The 21855-nt window shown below is 28.6% G+C and overlaps 1 protein-coding gene across 1 annotated transcript in view; it reads right to left on the bottom strand.

Moving 5' to 3' along the window:
- The window catches only part of LOC119676117 (homeotic protein ultrabithorax-like), a 131356-nt gene that overhangs the window by 86147 nt on the left and 23354 nt on the right, over positions 1–21855 (bottom strand). Inside the window, exon 2 of the mRNA XM_038087346.1 lies at positions 16868–16921. Coding sequence (XP_037943274.1) covers positions 16868–16921 — 54 coding nt within the window. The remainder of the gene's footprint in view (positions 1–16867; positions 16922–21855) is intronic.

The raw sequence follows: 21855 nt of genomic DNA, 5'->3' as shown, positions 1-21855 counted from the left end.
CCATATTTTATTTACATAAACATACTTAATATATGAAGATTGTTTAGAAGATTCTTTTAAAATATCTTCTTCCTACGATAAGATCTCTACTTATTTTTCTTTAGCTGTGGACTTATGAAAGTGAGTTACATTAAGTCTTCATTGCTAACATTGTCATTGTAATTATTTTTATTGTTGCTTTTTTGCGAATATGTTTTTGCTATTTTCAACTTTAATGCTTGTTTTCTGCAATAAAATATAAAAAATAGAAAAATAGTTTAGATACAAAACACCAGAAATACTCGTAATAATGGTCACCACGCGGTTTAACACCGAAAGCGTCACATCATGCACAAAACTTGTGGTAATAAATTTGCAGCGGATCACATAAATCAATTGAAGTGCAGCAACACACAAACATATGCAGCAGTTGCCGCTTTATATACTCGATTTTGCACATAAATGCACTTTTCAGTACTCGGCGCTGCTGTGGCAGTTGCATGTGGAACTGCAGATACTCGTGCTTATGACGCACTGCAGTAGCATTGCGTTGCAAAGACTAGCGAGACGTGCACTTCTAAGTGAATTTAATAGAATTTAGCAATTGGCTAGATATTAAAATTGAAAATTGCTTTAATATGTCTTATAAATTTTAGATATCTAGAAGATGAGTTAGTCAGCGTAGAACGTTATGTATTGCAGTCCTTGAGCAAGATTGTATGTTGTATTAGAAATGACAGTGTTTTAAATAGAAAACATATACAATAAATTAAAGTGAATTAAAAATTTATTATAAGTTTTGTAGTTGCAATGTATAATGATTTTTTATTGCTGAAAACATACATTATCTATTAGAATTAAATTTTAAAAGGCTTTGCTTTCTTTTTTTGATTAAATATTTATTTTAGTTATATTTATATATATATATTATATATGGCTGAAAATATATATTGCTCATTTATTTACAGTTTGTTATTAAGTTACAATGTAATCTAATTTAAATAAAATAAATTCTATTTTTAATACCAGGGGCGTATATCAGTGGGAGCTTAGAGGTTCAAATCGTTCTCAATTAATATAACCCATTTGAGACTAATATATAGTGTTATATATAGTATATATATAATACCTATATACATATTATATATATACAAACATATATATTATATTTGACCCATTTGACTTTAGATATAATGTAAAGTTTTGTTTAGAAAACAATCTTTCTTTTTAAACTTTGAATTACTTTTTAAATCTGCTGTTTAATGAATCCCTCTATACCACCTGATATGGTATGTAATAACTTTATTGATCACATTTTTTTAATATAGTTGTTTCTTGTTTATTTCCTTGAGAGACATAACAACCAGCATTTTGTTAGACTCAGGTGTTTTATAAACCCTAGTTAGCAAAACCCTAGAAAAAATCTTACCACAACTCTATTAGGGGAGGATGTAGAATAAGTCGGTAAAAGAAATGTCTAAAATAAACGAAAAATATTTTACGGGTTAGCATAATACCTATTAGAAAATACTGTTGACTGAACCACTATCTAAATAAACTGAAACTCGTCTCGTATAAAACTTACAGGTTCTGTTAGAAAAAGGAGGAGACCGCGAAGTACGTGCTTGAGATCTTTCAACACTAATCCAATGAGAGAGAGTGTAGAATACATAACATTTGATGATGAAGAATAAGCCAAATACTATTAGATATTGAAGAGATAGCACTTAATGAGTAGATTATAGGTTTAAGTCAAGGGCTCATGATTTTATTTTCTATTAAATGTAATCATATTTTAATTGAATTTAAATATAAATAAAATATATTTTCAAATATTTTCTAAGCTCTGCAAATTACTGGAGAAATATGTTTATGTATGTAATATTTAACTGATTATCATTATAAAAAGAGTTAAGTGCTCGTTATACTTCTATTTTATTATTATTTAATATAATTATTTTATAATTTTTTACAAATAACTTTTTTGATGTTTGATTATTGATTATTTATTTTACACATAAAAATTTTTATAAAGGATGTTGTATTTTTTTTTATAATTTTGTGTGTTAAATAAACGATAATAAGCTCGTTAATAATCAAAAAACTTATTGTAAATTTGGTCGTAATAACAATTAATTAATAATTTTTCAACTTAAATAATATATAGAATGTAATTAAATTTTTTTTTTAAATTTTGGTAAAATAAACTTTCTATTTATTAGTTATTGTTTAAGAATAATTTTTAAAAAATTTAAAAAAAAATATTTACTATGATTGTGGAATAAATCCCACTGTATCTAAAACTAAATAAGTTTATGGTAAAAAAAAATCAACTTAATAATCATCATTTAAGGTTTGTTAAGTCTGAATAATCAAAATGTATAATATTATCGCACCTTATTCATATCTCTCTGTATATATGTATATTTATATATACATGCTCAAATACATATTGTATATATATATATTTAGATGTCCGTGTTGCTGTACTGCAAACAGTGACAGCTACAAAATTGAGTTAGTTAACAGTTTTATACGCAGGTATGCAAATTTAGCATGTAAAAATTCCTATATTCCAAATGAGGTTGGTCACGGACGATCGCATCGCGTTCGGAAGATGACCACAAACAATAATAACACGAATATAACAACAAAAACAAGACATTATATTAACACTAACCAGAGACGCAACAAAAGTGTCACTCATTGCATTGTTAAGTTTTTATCTCTCTTGGGGTTTAAGTACTCAGATTCGTGCTACACTATTTCGTTCACAAAATATGCTTTATTATGTTTAAGATACGGGCCAGTGAAGTTCATGTCCAAAAAAAGAAAAAAAATAATAAAATAAAATCAAAAGAATTATAATTTTATACACTAATTTATTTGAGATCTTTTGTGCATATATAGTACATACATATATGTGTGACTATAAGTGTACATGCAGAACAGATAAATAGCATTTGAAGATTGCAAAATCTAATAAAACTAATATGAGATATAAAGTATCTTTTTTTGAGAATATAAAATTTATAAAATCAATAAAAATATTAATTTTTCTTTATATAAAATTAAATTATTTTTATTTAAATCATAAATTTAAGCAATATTGTTTAGATAAACTTTTTGTTGGATTAAATTAATTTATTTAAGTAGTTTCTATCTAAAAATTATTATAATCAACTGATAGTTGTTTTTGTTTGGAAATTTCGTTAGGAATTTCGCATTAATCTGTGCTGCAACCATTCCGAGCGACATATTGCCATATTTTATTTCCATTGCCAAAAGTGTCATGTTACGGAGATTTATGACTGTTGTTTTTGATGCCATGTTGTTGTGATCACGCCCAAAGTACACAAACAAATAAACAAACATACAGCCAAACAAATATAAAATTAAAAAAAAAATGTATATATAAACTCAAACACTCAAACGAAATGATATCAAAAATTAAAGTAAGACAAACATTTTATAATAGATTTCCATGAGATTTGTATCTACGAGTAGTTTCACGCATTCATAGTGAAAGTAAAAAAATCAAATTTTTATTTTTTTAGATACAAAATAAAAAAAAATCATTTTTAATGTCTTAAATCACACTTAAGCCACACATTTATACTAAATATTTCCATTTCATTGGAAAATTGATACTCGTTCCTAACTTGCTACTTCATCAGAATGAAATATTTCTGATATCGGAAGATTTACTGCACTCTTATTTACTATTAAATTGAAAAAAAAAACATTCTTTTTATATAAAAAAAAAAAAAATAAAACCAAAACTAACAATGTAACAGGTACGTTTCTACGTTCATTGTTTTGTTGTATTTCCTATAATATTTTTTTAAACATTTTATAATTCTAATGTATTTTTAAGTAGATACATAGATACGCAGATACATTGGTATACCTATAAATATGTATTTATGGATATTTCAGTTTTGATATAGTTTGATTGTTTGTGTTTTGTCGTTTCTTAGAGGCGTGTTAAAGCATTAATTGTTTTGTGGTAAATTTATGGAGACAACGACAATTTCACGTGCGTGGTTGGATTTATTTTTTTGCCGATGTAAATTTGAGATTTATTACCTTGACTTTTTTTTAGTGAATGAAAAAAAAAAATTTCCAATAGTTGAAAACCATACCACTGACATACCAAAACAATACATTATATTTTGTATGATTTTATTGTAGATTAAATAAGTGATTTTCTTCATTTTGGAATGCGGTAGGTGCGTTTATTTATCTTTTCAAAAAAAAAATAAAATTTCTAAAAAATACAAAAGAAATAAATTACCTTAAAAAGAAAGTTATATATAATGATCGAGACTATCTTTATTTACACATAATTATACGATTATAATTACACATATACATAAAATTACTATATCTACTGATTCTCTTAACAAAATGCTAAATTATACATAAGACTTTATGCTAACTTTTACATAAATATAAACTTATGATTATTATTAAATTATCTATTATCTTTCATTGATTCATCTGTTATCAAATCAACTATGGTCTTATATCTACTAACAATTTATCTATTGTCTATTCTATTCCATGAAATTTTGTGAGAATTTTTACTATTTCTTCATGCTATCTTTGATAATAAATTTATCGATTCATCTGCTTTTAATTCATCTATTATCTATACATCTATTATCTATACAGCAATTGTCTATTCTAATCCATTAAATTTTGTGACAATTTTTCTTATTTTTTTTTATATTTAATTATTTAATTTTTATTATTATTACTTGGGAGAGAAGAGGGTATTAGGGTTCAAACACTCCCTAAATTATTTCGGACCATTTTATTTTAAATTGATAATTGATTTCTTTCAATTAATTGTTTTCATATGTAACTTCGAATTAATTTTCAACCAACCCCACTGGAATATGCTTCTCTCTGTTTAGTATTCTTAATAAAGTAATGATAAATTGGTTAAATGTTTTCATATGAATTTTAAAATAATTTTCAAATAAAGATTTTTTATTAAAAAATCAAAATATACTTTGTCAATTTCGAATCAAACATTACTGGTTTCAGTGGAAATCTGAGCATTGACACGATATTTTTGGTTCCGTTAGAAATAATTTCGGTGAATTACAACGATATGATTCATTCCCCTTTTGGAAAATATTATGGCTAGATTTCCAGATTATTGTCATTAGTAGCACATTATTAATCATTACGGATCTGTATTTGAATATCACACAGGTCAGTCAGTTAACTTAACCATGACTTATAGGTAGATATTTACTAAAAGGTGGGCTTGCAGAAATAAAAATCAAATAATTATGGAAGTAATCCCATTTGATATCAACAAGCACACTTTCTTTAACTTTAGAAATAGCTCTGCTCGAAATCACTCAGACCTAGTTGTTTTTTGGGTATTCAGTTATTGAGGAACATTAAAGAATGAATATGTCGACACTGGTGTAAAAAACTTTCGTTCAGTTCCCTGTTTAACATAACTTTCAAACAGCTAAAAAGACTTGAAAAAAATGTGTAGGGCAGTTTTTACTTTGTACATATAATCTATCGGATTCAGTCACTAAAGCTTCCTCACCCCGGTTAATTGCATTATCTACTAGCCTTTATTTCAAAACAATTATATATTCATTTATTATTAATTGTATTTAATTTGTCTTTTTCTACTGTAATTTATTTATTTACTTTTTATTTTTAAAACTTTTTTCTTATTTTCTAATACAATTTTATTTAATATGAATAATCTTATAAATTTTCTTATCAGGTGTTTAATGCTTAAAGATTATCTATCTATTCCACTTAGAATTTAACGAAATTCATTTTCTAGTAAGCAATACGGCAAAGTAAAAAACTCACGGTAAGTTCACCTACCAACTCAACTGATATCGTAACTGAGTTAGCAGATAAATTCGCCCAGAGTAAAACTGAAAAACTCCTCTGAGGTGAGTTCGTTATCCACACACATGTAATGATCATTAACTTTGTGGTGACTTGAATTCGCTTTTATTAGCACCAAACACAACAATTCTTACTTGTCTACCTGTCAAAATTCAAAACCCAAATAGGTAAAAAAATATGCTTTATTTCATTTGCTTGAAAGACGCTGTTCAGATAGGACGTTCCCAGTGGTGTGTTTGCGAGTGTGTGTGCGAGTGAGTGTGTGCATAAAGCGGCGCGGTGCGGCCGAACAACAACAACATTATGCGTGCGAAATCAGCTGACTACCAACTGAAGCAGATAACAATAATGGCCGTACGAAAGCAGGTTTTGTAGTATAACGTCATTCCGGCCTTTAATTAATCATTTCAGTTTTGAATAGTGGACTGACTGACTATCTTGAGGAATGGAATTTCATACTTTTTGAGTTTTTCATCGTTTTCACTGTATATCTTATTGTGCTTATGTAGATAAATAATTTATTTTAAATTTAATTAAAGCAAATATTAAGATAGTTTTTTTTAATAATTATAATAAAATTAAATCAAAGAAAAATCTAGTCAGCTGAAGTTGATTTAAGTAGTGTGCGTAAAGCGTTTGAAAAGTAAATAAATTTCATTAAAAATCCATTAGTGCGGGAAGTGAAATTAATTAAAAAATATATTTTAAAAATGCTGAATTAAAAAAATGTTGAATTATTGCATAATGCGAATTCATCAGTGCGAAGATATTTGAGTTACTAGCTCACAATCTGAACGTGCCACAGCTCATAAATAATTTTAGTTAAATATCTTTAAATTTAATTTTTGTATGAATTTTGTATGAATGAATCTCTCACAACGGCTGCGTTTTTGCACCAAAGTTTCGTAACTTGGTGGTGGTCCTATAGTTTTTTTTTAGTTTTCCTTTTTTCATGACTGAATCTCAGTCCTTTTTTATTACATTGATGCAATGTTTTGTTCAACTTATTTTAAGTGCTGCTAAAATACTTCACAGATTAATATTTCGTGTTATTTTCTTGTAGCTTCTGTGGTGCAAGAAACAAGTTAACCGCCGGCATTACAAAATGCATACAAACTGCACTGAAGTTAGTTTTAAGTGTGAATCTCTTGTCCACTCTCCACGAGCTTTGTTTTAATATAAATATTAAAGTAGTAGACGAGACGCACGAACAAAAGAAGAAGATTCCAGCTTTTATTTTTGCTTAACGATACATAAATTGGGATTTAAATTGACTAATTGGAGACCGCCAACAAGATACACGGCAAAAAAAATTTGTAAAGAAAAAAAATAATATTTTAGAATTATAATATTTTAAATAAATATTAATAAATTTGTTTATTGATATACATTATCGATAATAAAATGGTAAATACATAGTATTATCGAACAATTTATCTTAATTAATTCAACATGCATTATTTTAATTTGTTGAAAAATCGATTGTGAACACATATGTATGAGTGTAGTATGTAAAATACTTAATATTAATTAAAGAAATGTTTTCGATTGTTTACATATACAATTTAATATAATTTATTATTAAACTTACTAACACATTTGAGATACATTATAATTCACGGCACGTTGAAGTGACCAACTACAAGTAATTGTTATTAAAATCGCATATTGCACCTAACTTCATGTTGAGCGGCTATAAAAGTTCTGGGTTCGCTTCGAAACCGATTAATATCGGTAACTGAAATAATAACGTTTTAAACAATATTATCACGATAATTACCAGCTTAAACACAATTTAGCTAATGGCAAAAATGAACACCAGTAGCGAGTGGTAGGTAGTAAGTAGTGAGTAGTGAGTAGCGAGTACCGAGTAAATATTAAATTTGTGACTTCAATGATGAAGCGTTTTGTTTGCGTTGTTTAATTGTGCATGAATTTCAGCTTTGGACCTTGTTTTCTTCTTCAAAATTTTATATTTTGTTTCGTATTTAATCAGCAGATTTTGTATCAGTTTGTTTTTTTTTAAACTTGATTACATGTTTCACAAAAAAATAAAAAATAAATGCAATCAAAATATTTTATTATAATTATATGCATTTAGAGAAATGAGCTTTTAATAAACGATAACGTATCGGATTTTGCTATATAAAGATAATTTAAATAGTTTTCTCTATTAAAAATAAAACTAATATATGAGGAAAAGCCGCACTTAAGTTCTTGAAGATATATTTGAGATTTAAATATTCTTAGAATCATAAATATAATCAATTTCAAAGACATAACTTAAGTCTCAATACTGATTTGGGTTAAATGGAACCTAATTTTAGAATTAGCTAACCTAACCAACACTCTTGATAAAATAAGTTTTTAGTGACATGCAGTAAGTATAATGAATTTTAATAAAATTTAGGTTGAGATAATCAATACTATTTTGATTAATTTATTTTAATAGTTTTTTTTTTATCAAAAATATATATTTTTTTTTGTTCACCGGGCTTAGTCGTTTATTTAACACATAAAAATGATAAAAAAAAGTTACACTTATTAATTTGTGTTAAAAATTTTTTATTATATTATTAAAAAACAATTATAATACAGATATTTCAATCTAATTCGTAGATCACCTCAGTGTATATAAGCAAAAAAGTAATTAAATTAAAAGTAAACTAAATGTAAAGATTATCTTCCGTAATTAATTAATAACTAATTTAAGAAAAATATTCAAGCTAATTACATTCTTCAAAGGATAGTCTAATTCCAACATCTAAACTTATAGACTAATGCTCATAACTTTCTTTTAACGGATAGAAATCGAACTCACAAAATTTTCAAAATGATAGGTCTTGTTAGCTTTATGGAGTATAGTTAGTTAATTCATTCTTCTTGAATTCAAAAACATAATATATTACACATATATTAAATAATATGATTTAATAAGATGAAGAATAAGATGAATTGTATTGGATGTCTACTTCCCTGCATAACAATCGCTTTCTTACCATTTATTGATATTAGTTTGAAATATAATATAACCGAATATTCTGTAAGTAAGATTGAAATATAAAAGTTTAAGAAGATAATTTAAGTTGCCCTTGTAATTAGAAGTTATAGCAAAGAACGATAAAATGGATATTTACAGGATACCGCTCTCACGGAGCGCAGTGGTGCAGATCTTTTGTGCTATTAAAAGCTGTTTTAATGGTAAAATAATGATCATATAAAATGTTACTAAAAACTTGTTAGAACTATTAATGAATGTTAGAACTCAAATTTATAACTACTTTAAACACAAATAACTACCTCAGATCATCAGCATATATTAAACCATCAATAAATTTCTATCATTTTATCATCGAATAACAAGATATTTATTATATACCTACTCCAGTACAGAAGTAAAGATAAAACAATTAAAAAAGTTCTTATATTTTATTAACAAATAACAATAGTGAGAATAGATTCCTACCAGAACTTAGAACAATAATGTTAAAGCCAGCAACAATTGATTCAGTCATTTGGGTTAAATGGACCCTAACCCAAATTAGGAACCCTTTAACCTAATTTCTTGATGAAATACATTTTAAATGATTTACACTAATACAATATGTACGAGTATACTATATTTAAATAAATTGTAGGCATAATCACTTTTTTTTTATAAATATTAATAATTAATAATAATTAAATAATAATAATTTTGTCCCTCCACATCAGAATTGTTTTTTATTTTCAATTAAAGCTCTGTAAATTAATTATTAATTGTCTGTTTGTTTCTAAGAACATTTATAATACTTTTAATCGAATTATGTTAATTTGAATTATTTGTTTTGTAAGCGAATGATTGCGAAGAGGTTATCTATATAACCTATCCCTAGTCTAGTTATCGGCATGAAAGTGCCAGTAAAGCAATTAGATTTAAGTAAAATCGCCTAACATGCGAGAATATATAAAAATCGATTATACTGGAATGAAAAATAAAAGATTAATTGCAGTGATGTAAAGATTTTGATGAAAACAAATTATTTTTTTTTGTTTAACAAAAGGAAAAATGCAGCAATGTTTTAGAAACTTATATTTAAGGTATATATAGTATAGAGAACACAGTGAATGCTGTATTTTTTATTTAAAATTAAATTTTATTAAGCCAACACGATAGGTGAAGTTTCTTGAAATCTCAAGATTTACTCGGTCCAACCTAGATAAGAAATGTACCAGTTTGACTGAAACGGAACTAGCTTAGCACGAAGGCATTGATGCTGACTGGTCACTGAGTATTAGAAAGATAAGCAATAAGATTTGGTCTATCCTGTAATGACTTTTTTCGTTATTGTAGCTCTGAAAAGGAGTAATAGGAGAAGGGCTAATAAGAAATGGAATAATAGGTGTAGCAGTAATAGGATAAGGAGTTATAGTAGAAAGAGTAACAGGAGAAGAAGTAATAGGATAAGATATAATGTCAAAAGGAGTGATAGAAGGAGTAGTAATATAAGAAAATATGCATGCTTTACCTTTTGGCCTCTGCTTATCTCTGGGCAATAGAATAATCAATATGTTTACAGCCCCACTTTTTTAGCTTTGTAACAGAACTGTCATCCTTTAGGGACATGGTTCAAGGTTAGTCTAATCTGTAGATTTTTCAGTTCGGTTAATTTTAAATTAAATCATGGAGTCATACCTTTCTGCGTTCTTCATGCTCTGACCACTGCGGTTTATTTAAGGGTTCTTAAGGGCAGTACTACGTTTATATGAAACTTTCAAAAGATTGTTTTAAATACTCTTTTGATAGACTAACATTGGAACAGGACAAATATATTACCTTTTCAAAATATGGCTTTACATTATAATATGTTGTCATTTATTTAGTCACACAAAAAAATAACAAAAAAAAAACCAAACACTTTTGTAAGTGTAATTATTAATTCATTAATTGAATTGGAACTGCCGAGATCCTCTGCGTCCTGTTATTATTAGCACATAATTTGAATTTCGCAATGGAATCATCTGAGCATATGGTACGTATATATATGTAGGTAAAGGAAATGTTGTACATTTTATTAGCTGTTAAGGCCACTTAAAGTACAAAATACTCCCCAGTTAACCATTGTGAAGTGTGTAAAATCAAATGTCCGGTTTATGCCACACCGAATTATTAAAACTGTTTTCATTTTTGTTCTTGCTCTTACAGCTCCCCTTACTCCTCTTACTGGTCTTAAACCTTAACACTACTGCCTGTGTTGTTTTTGGTATTCTGTGTAGATGTTGTTGCTGATGTTACTGTTGCTGTGAATATAGCCTCTGATGGTGTTGGCGGCGGTGGCTGTTCCTGTACTTACCCATATGATAGTTGTACTATTATGGAGTATATACACTCGTACACACATATGGTACATACGGGAAACGAGCACTTTTACTTGTACTAAAGTTACGTACGGTGTGTGTGGTATAAATTAATTTAATCCCAATAAAAGTGCCGCCAGGTATATTCAAGGCAAAATTAACAAACTTTAGCTGACGTTCAAGTAAAAATGGTATAATTTCCTCAGCAACAATAACAGCAACAGTCAACTGAACAGCATAAAACAACTAAGACAACAATAACAACAACAATAACAGCTGAAAACAACAATAACAACAACAATAACAGCAGCTATCAAAACAAATCCTTTCCTTTTAGCTGAAGTACCAGTGCCACGAACCAACAAAATTGTTACGAAATTTGTTGCGGCATTAATAATTTATTAACATTTTTTTTTTGTTTTTTACTGTCACTGTAAAGTTGTTCTTAATATTATGAATATTTGCATGTGTTTGTTTTTAATTTTTTTTAACAGTTGTCTTGTGTTCGTGTGTATGTCTGTTAACAATAGAGCGAGTATGTTAACCTCAGTTTTATTTACTGTTCTACACTTTGCAGATTTTTGTGCTTTTGTCGCATTTGCAGTAGACAAAAAATTTTTCATTTTATATTTTTTATTTATTTTTTTTTGTTTTTGTAATTTTTTTTTTTGACTCTCTGTTTACATTGCAGGTGCTTTTATACAACATTTATGTTTGCCTATGTATGCCTCATGCTAAGGAAATTGTATCGCTTGTTTATCATTCTATACGTATGTGGACATGACTTTAACAAATTATATGGCAACAGAAACAACAAACATGCAACTAAATTGCTCTTCTATATCCTTTTTGTCAACTCAAGTCAAATGTCCGAAAATAAGGGACGTTTTCCTTACTGCCACTTACTGCACACATCCATACATTCATACAACCATACATCCATACATTCATACATCCGTACATTCATGTATGAAGTAGATATTAAAATGTTTGTGGGTTTATTTTCAATACCACAGAAGGGGGGTGTGACCAGGCTGTTTTTATAACAATGATAAACAATTAAATTGCAAATAAATGGTTACAGGCTTCTGTTCTAATAACCTAATTTAATATTAAAATTTATGTACGAAAAATGTAAGGCTTAACATATCAACGATGTACAAACATAGCAGACATACTTCAAAATTAAACCCAAATCCAATGAATAATTTAATTTATTTTATCTGTGACATTGTGGAAAAAGAAAAAAACCTCTCATACTTCTTTTTGTGTTCATTAATGATTTGCGGTACATTTCCGTGCTTGTCAACTGGATTTCCTTTTCAATTTCCCTGTTATTTACATGACCAACAATCCGCGCACTGTTAAACGAGATGTGAGGCTGTTATTAAGGAAAAAACATGCCAATAAACACTTAATAAAAACGCAAATTAATTGTTCGCTCAAATCTCATAGGCAATTGCGTTTCCCACAATGCAGTTTCGATTGGTGCCAATAAGCGGCGGTGCTTGTGATAGCTGAACGCATTGGCTTGACTTTAAAGTATCTACGGCATTGACCATGACAGGTTTATATTAAAATAGATACATAAATATGCAGTTTAATAGCGTTGAGCATAAGTAGCGCGAAATTAATACTTTTAATTTTACTTATTTGCATTTATTTATTTATCTCATTATCAGTGATACATATATCAAATACAATGTATAATACTTATATGTTGTTGTTTTAGCTACTGAAAATTGTCACTTAAAATACTTATATTTAAGAGTATATAATTGTTTTTTTTTGTTATATTTTCCTGTACTATAGTGGAAGTTGCATGTTGGAATTAATAAATTTTTAAAAGTGCATGTTTAGCCAATTTCTTCAGTTCTTGACGTAAGAGTATATTCTGCGTTTAATGCACCACCTTTGCTTCCTACCTTTGCATTTTATGGTTCGTTGATTGCCAGTTTGGGGATGAGAAGCTATCAGAACATTCAATTTTATACAAGAAAAAAGGGATAAGTGAGTTTTTAAAGTACCGCGAATGTTTAAAAATGAAACGCGACGTGATAGACGTCCCGTTTAGGCGGTTAAAAGGTAGTAAGTGTCACATGATATTTATAAAATGAACTGAAGTTGGGTTATTATGACAAGCAATAAGGGCATAGTACATATTTTTATAATTCAAATATATATATATGTGTTCCTATATTATCTATATAGTTGATATGTATTAAAATATTTAGATATTAATTACACATATATGTATGTAAATAGATATATTTATAATTAAAAACATTTATAATAATATACAACGCATTCGACTAGAACCCAATTAAACAGAAAGCAATTTCTGACTGCTATGACTATCGAATTGTTGAGCCCATATTGCTTTTAAACATCCGAGTCGGAGCGTCACCTAACTTCTTCTAATACGATTCAGTTCTTCGGAAAAAATTTTGTTCAAAATGGAATTGTTAATAGCACTAGATATTACGTCGATTATAAACGATCTTAGCCCGGTGAAAATTAAAAAACTTATTGTAAATTGGCCGTAATAAAAACTGTATATTATAACAAATTTACATAGCTAAAGCCATTGAACACCTCAATATATTATCCGTGATAGTTATTTGTGATAAAATTAATTATTTCCACCATACTTTGATGAAAAACTATAAATAGATACTGGTAAATTTGTCGAAAATCACTATATGAATTAGTCTTCCAAGTCTAGAACCATAGCTTTTAATTAATAATAATTATAATATCGCAAAACGGCATTATAGCAATCTAAAAAATTTGTTTCAGCAATGGAAGTAGTTCGAAAATACAAAAATAAACAGCTCAGTTGAATATATCAAAAACGACCATGTAATGAAGTCTTACACCATAAAAGGTGTTTCGAAATGGACACCTACAGGATAATAAAAAGCTTTAAAGAACCCGGTAGTGGAGTTCGAATTAAAAAGCAAAGTATTGCTATTTGTATGGACCTAGTAACAAGAAGAGATAGATGTCGCTTCGCAACTGTATTTTTTACAGACAATAGTGCCTACATATACAACGCTTGTCTTCATAGATAATTTTATGCCGTGAGCGGCCAAACAATTTAAAGAGGGAAAGAGAATGTGTGCCTGCTTATATTGATCAGATAAATCATTCCAGACTTCGTAATCTGTACAGAGTAGTCTATACAGTCATTAAACAGAAAGTGGTTCCGTAGACACTCTACAGCTGTGATTAGCCAACCATTTCCAAACCTAAATAATGTTGCAAAACAGCATAATGGTAATCTGAACAAATTGGTTCTGCAATGAAAGTACTTCGAAAAGTAAAAAAATGATTGCCTACCTATTCGATTTAAGAGAGTTGCTCAAGTTCTTATAGTTTACACGCTAACCAACAATCGCTGAAACGCAACGTTCTACACTTCATTTCCTGTACACAGCTGTATGGCTACTAAACTAAAGCTCGCTACGGAATCCATACTGACGGGTCACTGTATAATAGGAAGACATACTATGAAACTGGTTCTAACTCATAATAACTTTTTTCGAGGTTGTGGCTCTGCGGAGGAAGAGGAAATTGTGTTCGACCTCCATTTTTAGCTTAGAAAAGACCTAAAATCTTCGTTTTCCTTGTTTTACCGACCTAACATAGCAAAATTTGGGACTTAGCCATGTTTATAGAATTTTCAGGTCAGTTCATCTTTAACTAATAAGAGAGTTGTGCTTTTCTGCGTTGCTGGTACGCGATCTGATTTGAGCTTAAGCGGGCTTTGTGCACAAGGCCAACAGTTGAACTTAATCTAACCTGTAAATGCTAATTTTTAAATTCGAATGTGATCCTTTTACGAAAAGAAATTATTTATAAGTTGGAAGGGTTCGAACAGTACTGAAGAAACAACAACAAACCTTGTTAGAGAAAAGTTGTTAACATATTGGATATCTTGTTAATATTTGTCGTTTGATAGTAACCTCTATACTAGGTCATGCTATATTTTACTATTGTGTTGTACAGAAACATAAAAATGGGTAATTATAAAAGTAATTAATATAACATAATTGTATCTATTTGATACAATTTAATTGATATTTTATTTATTTACTTTGTGTGAGTTTGTAAAAGCAACTATCAACCGTCATAAAAGGTACACTTGAAGCATTTTAATAATGCCTTCCCAGCTAAAACTTAAAAAAAAAAATAAAATAAATTTTCAAAAAAAAAAGTTGATTGCATGTAATTTTCTTTGAATCTGATTACTTGCATTTTCTCACATGTGTAGTGCAATTTGAAGTCCAACAAGCTGACCATTTTTAAATTGCCGGTGGTAAAATTGCATTGGCAGCGTTTGTAAAATTGGAAGAAATGCAGCGGCGCATATGCAAATGCTGAAAATTACCACTTGTACTCGTATTAATGTTAACGTTGTTGGTTGTACGGTAATAAATTCATATTTGTATTCAAATTGCTAATTGAATATTATTTATTAAATTTGCTAGCTTTTAGTGTTAAACAGGTATAAATTACAGTAGCGATGAAAACAATAACAAGAAAGCGTTCCATATGCGAACAAGTGATTTCATAATTCATATTAATATGGAGCAACATTTTTATGCCAGATACGAGATCTGTAAGCTTCGAGACTTTGTAACTTTACAAAAATGTTTCCAAAAATGTTGAATTTCATAATTAATAAGTAATATGAAAAATAAATATATATATTATATTAACAATTTGACATCAAAATATATTATTTTTATGCTTATATGCTTATTAGGTTAGCGGTAAGTAATGAATAAGCGCCTTTCTGTGTAAGTAAAATGCGTTCCGGCATACTCGTATATAAAAATATTTATAAAATTTAATTTAAAATCGAATATTGATGCATTGGTCTGGTCGATGGAGCAAAATATCACAATATCAGTGCCGATCCATCATTTCCACACTCTGCTACATTGTAAATTCCATTGTTTTTTTTCTTTTTTTTGTTGATTTTCATTATTTTTGTTTTCATTAATCAATTTTGCAACAGAAAATGTGGTAGCAACATTCAGTTTATCACGCTTTCAAGTCTGCGCAGTCGTCCAATCGGCAGGCGAAAACGTTCATGTTCGTGTTGTTGCTTATCTGAGTTGCAGTTACAAGAAACGCAAACTGCCAACTGCCAACTGCAGACTGCAATCTGCTAACTGCCAACTACCAACTACCAACTGCATTCTGTTAACTGCAAAGTGCATGCGCGGTAGGTGAGTAAGTAAGAGTCAAGTCAAATGCAGTTACCACCTCCTAAAGTGTTAGCGTTAACATTAACAAAATTACTAACGAGTAAAACAGTCACTGGCATTTAGTTCATGTTGCCACAAAATTAATATGAGGAGGCCTTTGTGAAGACCATCATCAACAGTTTATAAATTTAAATTATATTTAAACTAGCTGATAGGTAACAGTGTGATCCTGATATTTTGGAGCTGCAGGATATTTTTCTTAATTCAGTTTCAACCTCAGTTTGTTTACTTTGTCTGTCAATTTCATGTTTAACTAGATTTTACTTTTATTTTCTACACTAACGAACGTTAGCTCTACTTATTGCATTATTGCATTATTGCATCATTTCTATCTTGAATTACTTAATTAAAATAAAAAGTGGAAAATTTCTTACCCATCATGTCTGTTGATATTCCGCCATATTGTGTTAAATCTGATCTTATCTTACCTGGAATTAGAAAAGAAAATATTTATATTAAATTAAAAGTAAATATAAAGCATAAAATGTTTTTCTAATTATAAATTGCTCTATTTATTAAATTAAAATAAGTATCAATGGAGTAATATACTCTAAACTACAACACATAAGTGGGTTTTGCTTTCCTTACACTATATCGATAATTAAATCTTTTCAATATACTAAGATAGTAGAGATGGATCATTATTGGCCTAGGTTAAGTTAGGTTATACCGGCGCTAGGTCCATTGTTTTACCGTATAAGTAAAAAACTCAGAGCTAAAACTCTGGGGCTATTGGCCCAGAACTGCAACATTTTTATATTAATAAGTAAATTGCAATTTTATATGTAATAGTAGAAGACTGTTTTAGCTATAGTACAACTGTTGGCATAATTTACTTTTATGTATTGGTTTGGCATTCACATTATAAAATAATAGGCATCAATTATAAAAATGATTCCAAGGCAGCTAATATAGAAGTCAAACTATGCTTTTAGTAATTGCATCAGTATTTAAAGGCAGTAATAGCACTTTCTGTTTGCAAGTCAGAGTAAATGGATTAACTTAACATTAGCAGCAATGTTGCCATAAATGAAATGCAAGGGATCGGTTATTTAAGAAACTCTAAAAGATCTCTTTTTTGTTCGCTTGACAGTAAACCTTGGAAAATTTTTCCTTCATTTGTCCTAGTGTTTGGGATAGAAACTCTGAAAGATCTCTTCTTTTTCTGTTCGGATCTTTGGAAAGAAAATCTGAAAGGTCTCTTCTGCACTTATGTTGATTTTTTAAAAATTAGTTAATGTAGCAAATTTTCTTAATTTAAACGGATGGATTTAGTTTTTTTGTGGTAATAAAATGGTATATGCATAACATGTTTTCAGTTATCTTTATCATAAATTTTAAATCATAAATAAAAACTCAATTCAAATAAAACTATGTTATTGTAAAAACTAAATTTAATTAGTTAGGACCTGCCATTCAGTTTAAGTTCTCCATATTATATTTTACTTGCGATATTTCATTATATATATGGGTTTTCCATGCTACTGTCTTATCCAGTGGGTCCTCTATATAACTAACATAGTATTTTTGAGAAATATTTTTATTAACATAAGCCGATTTGATAAAAAAAAATCCATTTTGTTTAGTATAAAATGTTCCGAAATATTTTAGGTGGATTTGAGTCCCAAAACCTTTGCTTATAACGTTGCCACCATAACATAAGCTTCAATAAAGCTTGTACTGAATACAAAAATTTTTTTTTCACCTTCTGAAAAAAGTTATTTCAGTTATTTAGAAGATTAAAAGGAATAAACGTTTTTTTTAATAAAATAAAAAAATGTGCCTATGTTGAAAAGTATAAAAGTAGTTTTTACACGTTTATCTCCTATTTAATGAGACCTCTGGGTTGTCACATAGTCTCTTTAAGAAATATTCCGTATAATATAAAAACATTTAATTTATAAAATCCGTTATAGCTAGTGCAAATTAAACTAAAATATTTAAGGGGGTTCGAATCCCAAGACGTTTGTATGTGCCATTGTTTCATAGGCTCCAATACAGTTTTTTTCACCTCTTACAAAAAAAAATCACATTTATCTAGAAGATTAAAAGGAATAAATTTTTTTATATATCTTCAAAAGTCTTCCAATCTAGAAAAGTAAACGAAATTATTTTTTTGGCTTATTCTTAATAAATTTAATGACAGAAATAATTCTAGAAGATCTGCCGCATGTCCTCACTTCCGCACTTTACCTTTCCTAATGCATTTAGCCGTACTCTTATGACTCGTACCTTTCGAATGTACACGAATGTACAGTGAGTGCAAGCTCTGCTCGCCGTTTGTTTATACTACTCGGTGCTGGGTTATACCGTAGAAGTGCAAAATGTAAACAATCAAAACGCCACTGTGGAGAGAAAAAACGAAGGCGTAGTATAAAAATATGATTTAATGGTGGCGATAAACCACGTGTGTATTTAAATATGTGCTGGCGCCTGTGTAAACGTAATTTTCACACAATTTTCGTATCAAAAAAGCAGAAAAGCACAAAAGCAGAGAAGCGGAGCAGCACAACCAGCGCAATGCAGATTTATAGTGAAGTGAAAGCGGCACAAACTTAAAAAAGTACAAAAAGTTAATAGTTTACAGAATTATGTAAATACAAAAAAATATAAAAAAAAGAAAAAAATTAAAAAATTAAAAAAATCCAAAAACAAAAAACAATAAAAACAACAAAAACAGCAGGAACTTTGTTACATTTTCAAATTACAAATTTCAATTTTGTTTCTAAAGTACTTGTGTATTTTTTTAAAAAACAAAAACAAATATATATGGTATATATATATATAAATATAGAATATTTATGCATAGACGTGTAATAAACACTTGATAAGTCTCTCATGGATGTGCCCAGACACCCGACAGCGTAAGTACTGCATTTGTTTACAATAATAATAAAAATATGTAGTTGTTTATTTCGTAGTGACTATAAAAATTGTACAATAATTTTGTGGTTGCAGTGTAGATACAAGATACTTCGTATTCTACGTATGAGTACAATGCCAATCGAATGGGTGAATGAATGAGTGTGTTAGTCTGTTAGTCTGTAAGTCAGTCTGAGGAGAAGGTAGCAACGCACATGGCAGCAATGCTTGTTGCACACTTTTTGGAAGGAGATACGTACTTTTTGTTATAAATGTTCACCTAAACACTGCAAGAGAACGCTTCTTCTTTGGGATACGACGAAGACAGGGTTAGGGTAAAATTATATTTATCATGTTCAGCTCTTGGCAGCAACAATCATAAAAATCAAATTAAATAATTTTTATAGCTTTTTAAAGAAGTTTCATTTATGCTCAAGCACACGCTAAATATGAAAGATGTACAGACCCAATTTTGACAAGATTAGCAACATTTCCTATAGACACTGAAGAATAGTTGAGAAAATCTAAATAGTAGATTGTTGAGTTTTTCAATTTGACAAAGAAAATTTTGTTATTATTGTTGCTTATTTTGGTAGATTTATACTTTAATGGTTTTAACAGTCATTAAAGGTTTTGATAGTGATCTAAATGACCGTCCCAAATAAACATAGCAAATATATCTGAGAAAAACAGTATTCCGGTTGGAAAAGAAAATTTGATTTTGATTGCTTTCTTATTCAAATTAAGTACTTATAAAGTGATTTGTAGCTGTTTTACAAATATTTAGAAATCTTAAAATTACAATATCTTTGAAGGTTGATTTCATATGTTCAAATTTGAATAACTATTTTTGCATTAAGATTATAGACTTCAAAACATATTTTCAGTTAATAAGACTCCCTTTCAAATAACATATATTGGATTTACACTAGAGTGTGAATAGTTGTTGCTTTCAATACGAAATGAAAATTCTTGACAGCTAAAATTACAAACAAAACTCACATGTGAATCCACTATTACAGTGAACTTAGATATATACCACCTGAAAAATAATTTTTGAAATTTGTCAAAGCTTCAATACTTAGTACACAAATAGCTATATGCAAATTATATATGTGAGCTGCTACAAGAAAGTAGTAGAGTAGAAAGTAGTTGAGTGTTTAAGGAAATTGAAAACCTATTACGAGTTGTTCCAGTCTATTGTGTTGGTGAGTTCGATTCTCCAGTGCTCATAATTCAACTACTTCAACAAAACTATTAAAAAAAAGTGAATAGAAAATCGAAAGTGGCGGTAACTTGAAGCAGTTGACTATAATTCTATAATTTTATAAAACTTTTAATGTTTATTCCTAACTTTTAATTTTTTATTTACAAAAAGTGATTTAACTTAATTTCAATTCTAACTATTGATACCCCTGAAGATGTTGGAAAATAACCAACGAAACGTCGGGTGAAAAATGAAATAAATTGAATTTTATTTGCATCCTAATAATAAGACCAGAGTAGCCTAAAGAAAATTCTAACTAAAACAATAAAACGGACTGGTCAAAAATTCCATTATTAAAAAAAGTGAATAGAGTTGACAATGGTTCGGAAATTATAATACATCCACCCTACAGACTGAACATTGCATTGCCTGATACCATACATTTTGGTCTTAGCAAGACTCTTTTAATGGTAAAAAATTATGGTATCTCACCGAAAACTACTGAAAATTATTTGCCTAAGTTTTGAATAACAAATAACAATAGTTTTCCTGCGATGGACTTATGGATCCACATAATGAATTTAATTAAGTAGATACTCAAAAAATTAGCAAGAAATTAATAATAATAATAGTCAATATAAACTATATCAAAATTAATTTTCAATAAAAAAATGTTTATTCTAAAATATACCCAATATATTATTATTAATAGTTTTTAAATTACCCAATATATTATTCATTATATACTATGCCAATAGTATCTCTATACTGAATTGACTGTTTCAGACTGTATATTAAAGTTTACAATATGATTTGAAATCGATCGCTCATATATATTTAAAGGAATTTTGTTTATATATTTCTTGGAAAAGTCTGACTATTTTGTGCAGACCTAGTGTAACATTTCCTGAACTTGTAATTATAAGAAGTACAAGTCTAAGCTCCTTTCCGGCCGTCTTTAATTTCTTCAAGTAGACTTAAAATGGAATAGAATTAGACTTTTAAAATGGATTTGAAGTTACTATAGAATGGGTTGTATATCTTCTAATATCATTCCTTAAGTGTATGTGTAATAGGAATAAGTTTCTCAAAGTGGTTTTCGCTTAATGTAATATAAAAATGGAATGACTTAAATAGTAGAATGATCTGTGGAGCTTTGCATATCATTTTTTAAAATAATGCTCTCTTTTTCACATAGTGTTTCCATTGAGTACCAGACTCCGTTACCTTGTAGTCAATGTAGTATTATAATAGCTATTTAATTTTGCTATTAATTATTTTTTATTATTTTTT

Source organism: Teleopsis dalmanni, chromosome 2, assembly GCF_002237135.1.
Source record: "Teleopsis dalmanni isolate 2A chromosome 2, ASM223713v2, whole genome shotgun sequence".
NCBI classification, from domain to species: domain Eukaryota; kingdom Metazoa; phylum Arthropoda; class Insecta; order Diptera; family Diopsidae; genus Teleopsis; species Teleopsis dalmanni.
Note: the sequence above shows the minus strand (reverse complement) of the source record. Positions and strands in the feature narration are given on the sequence as shown.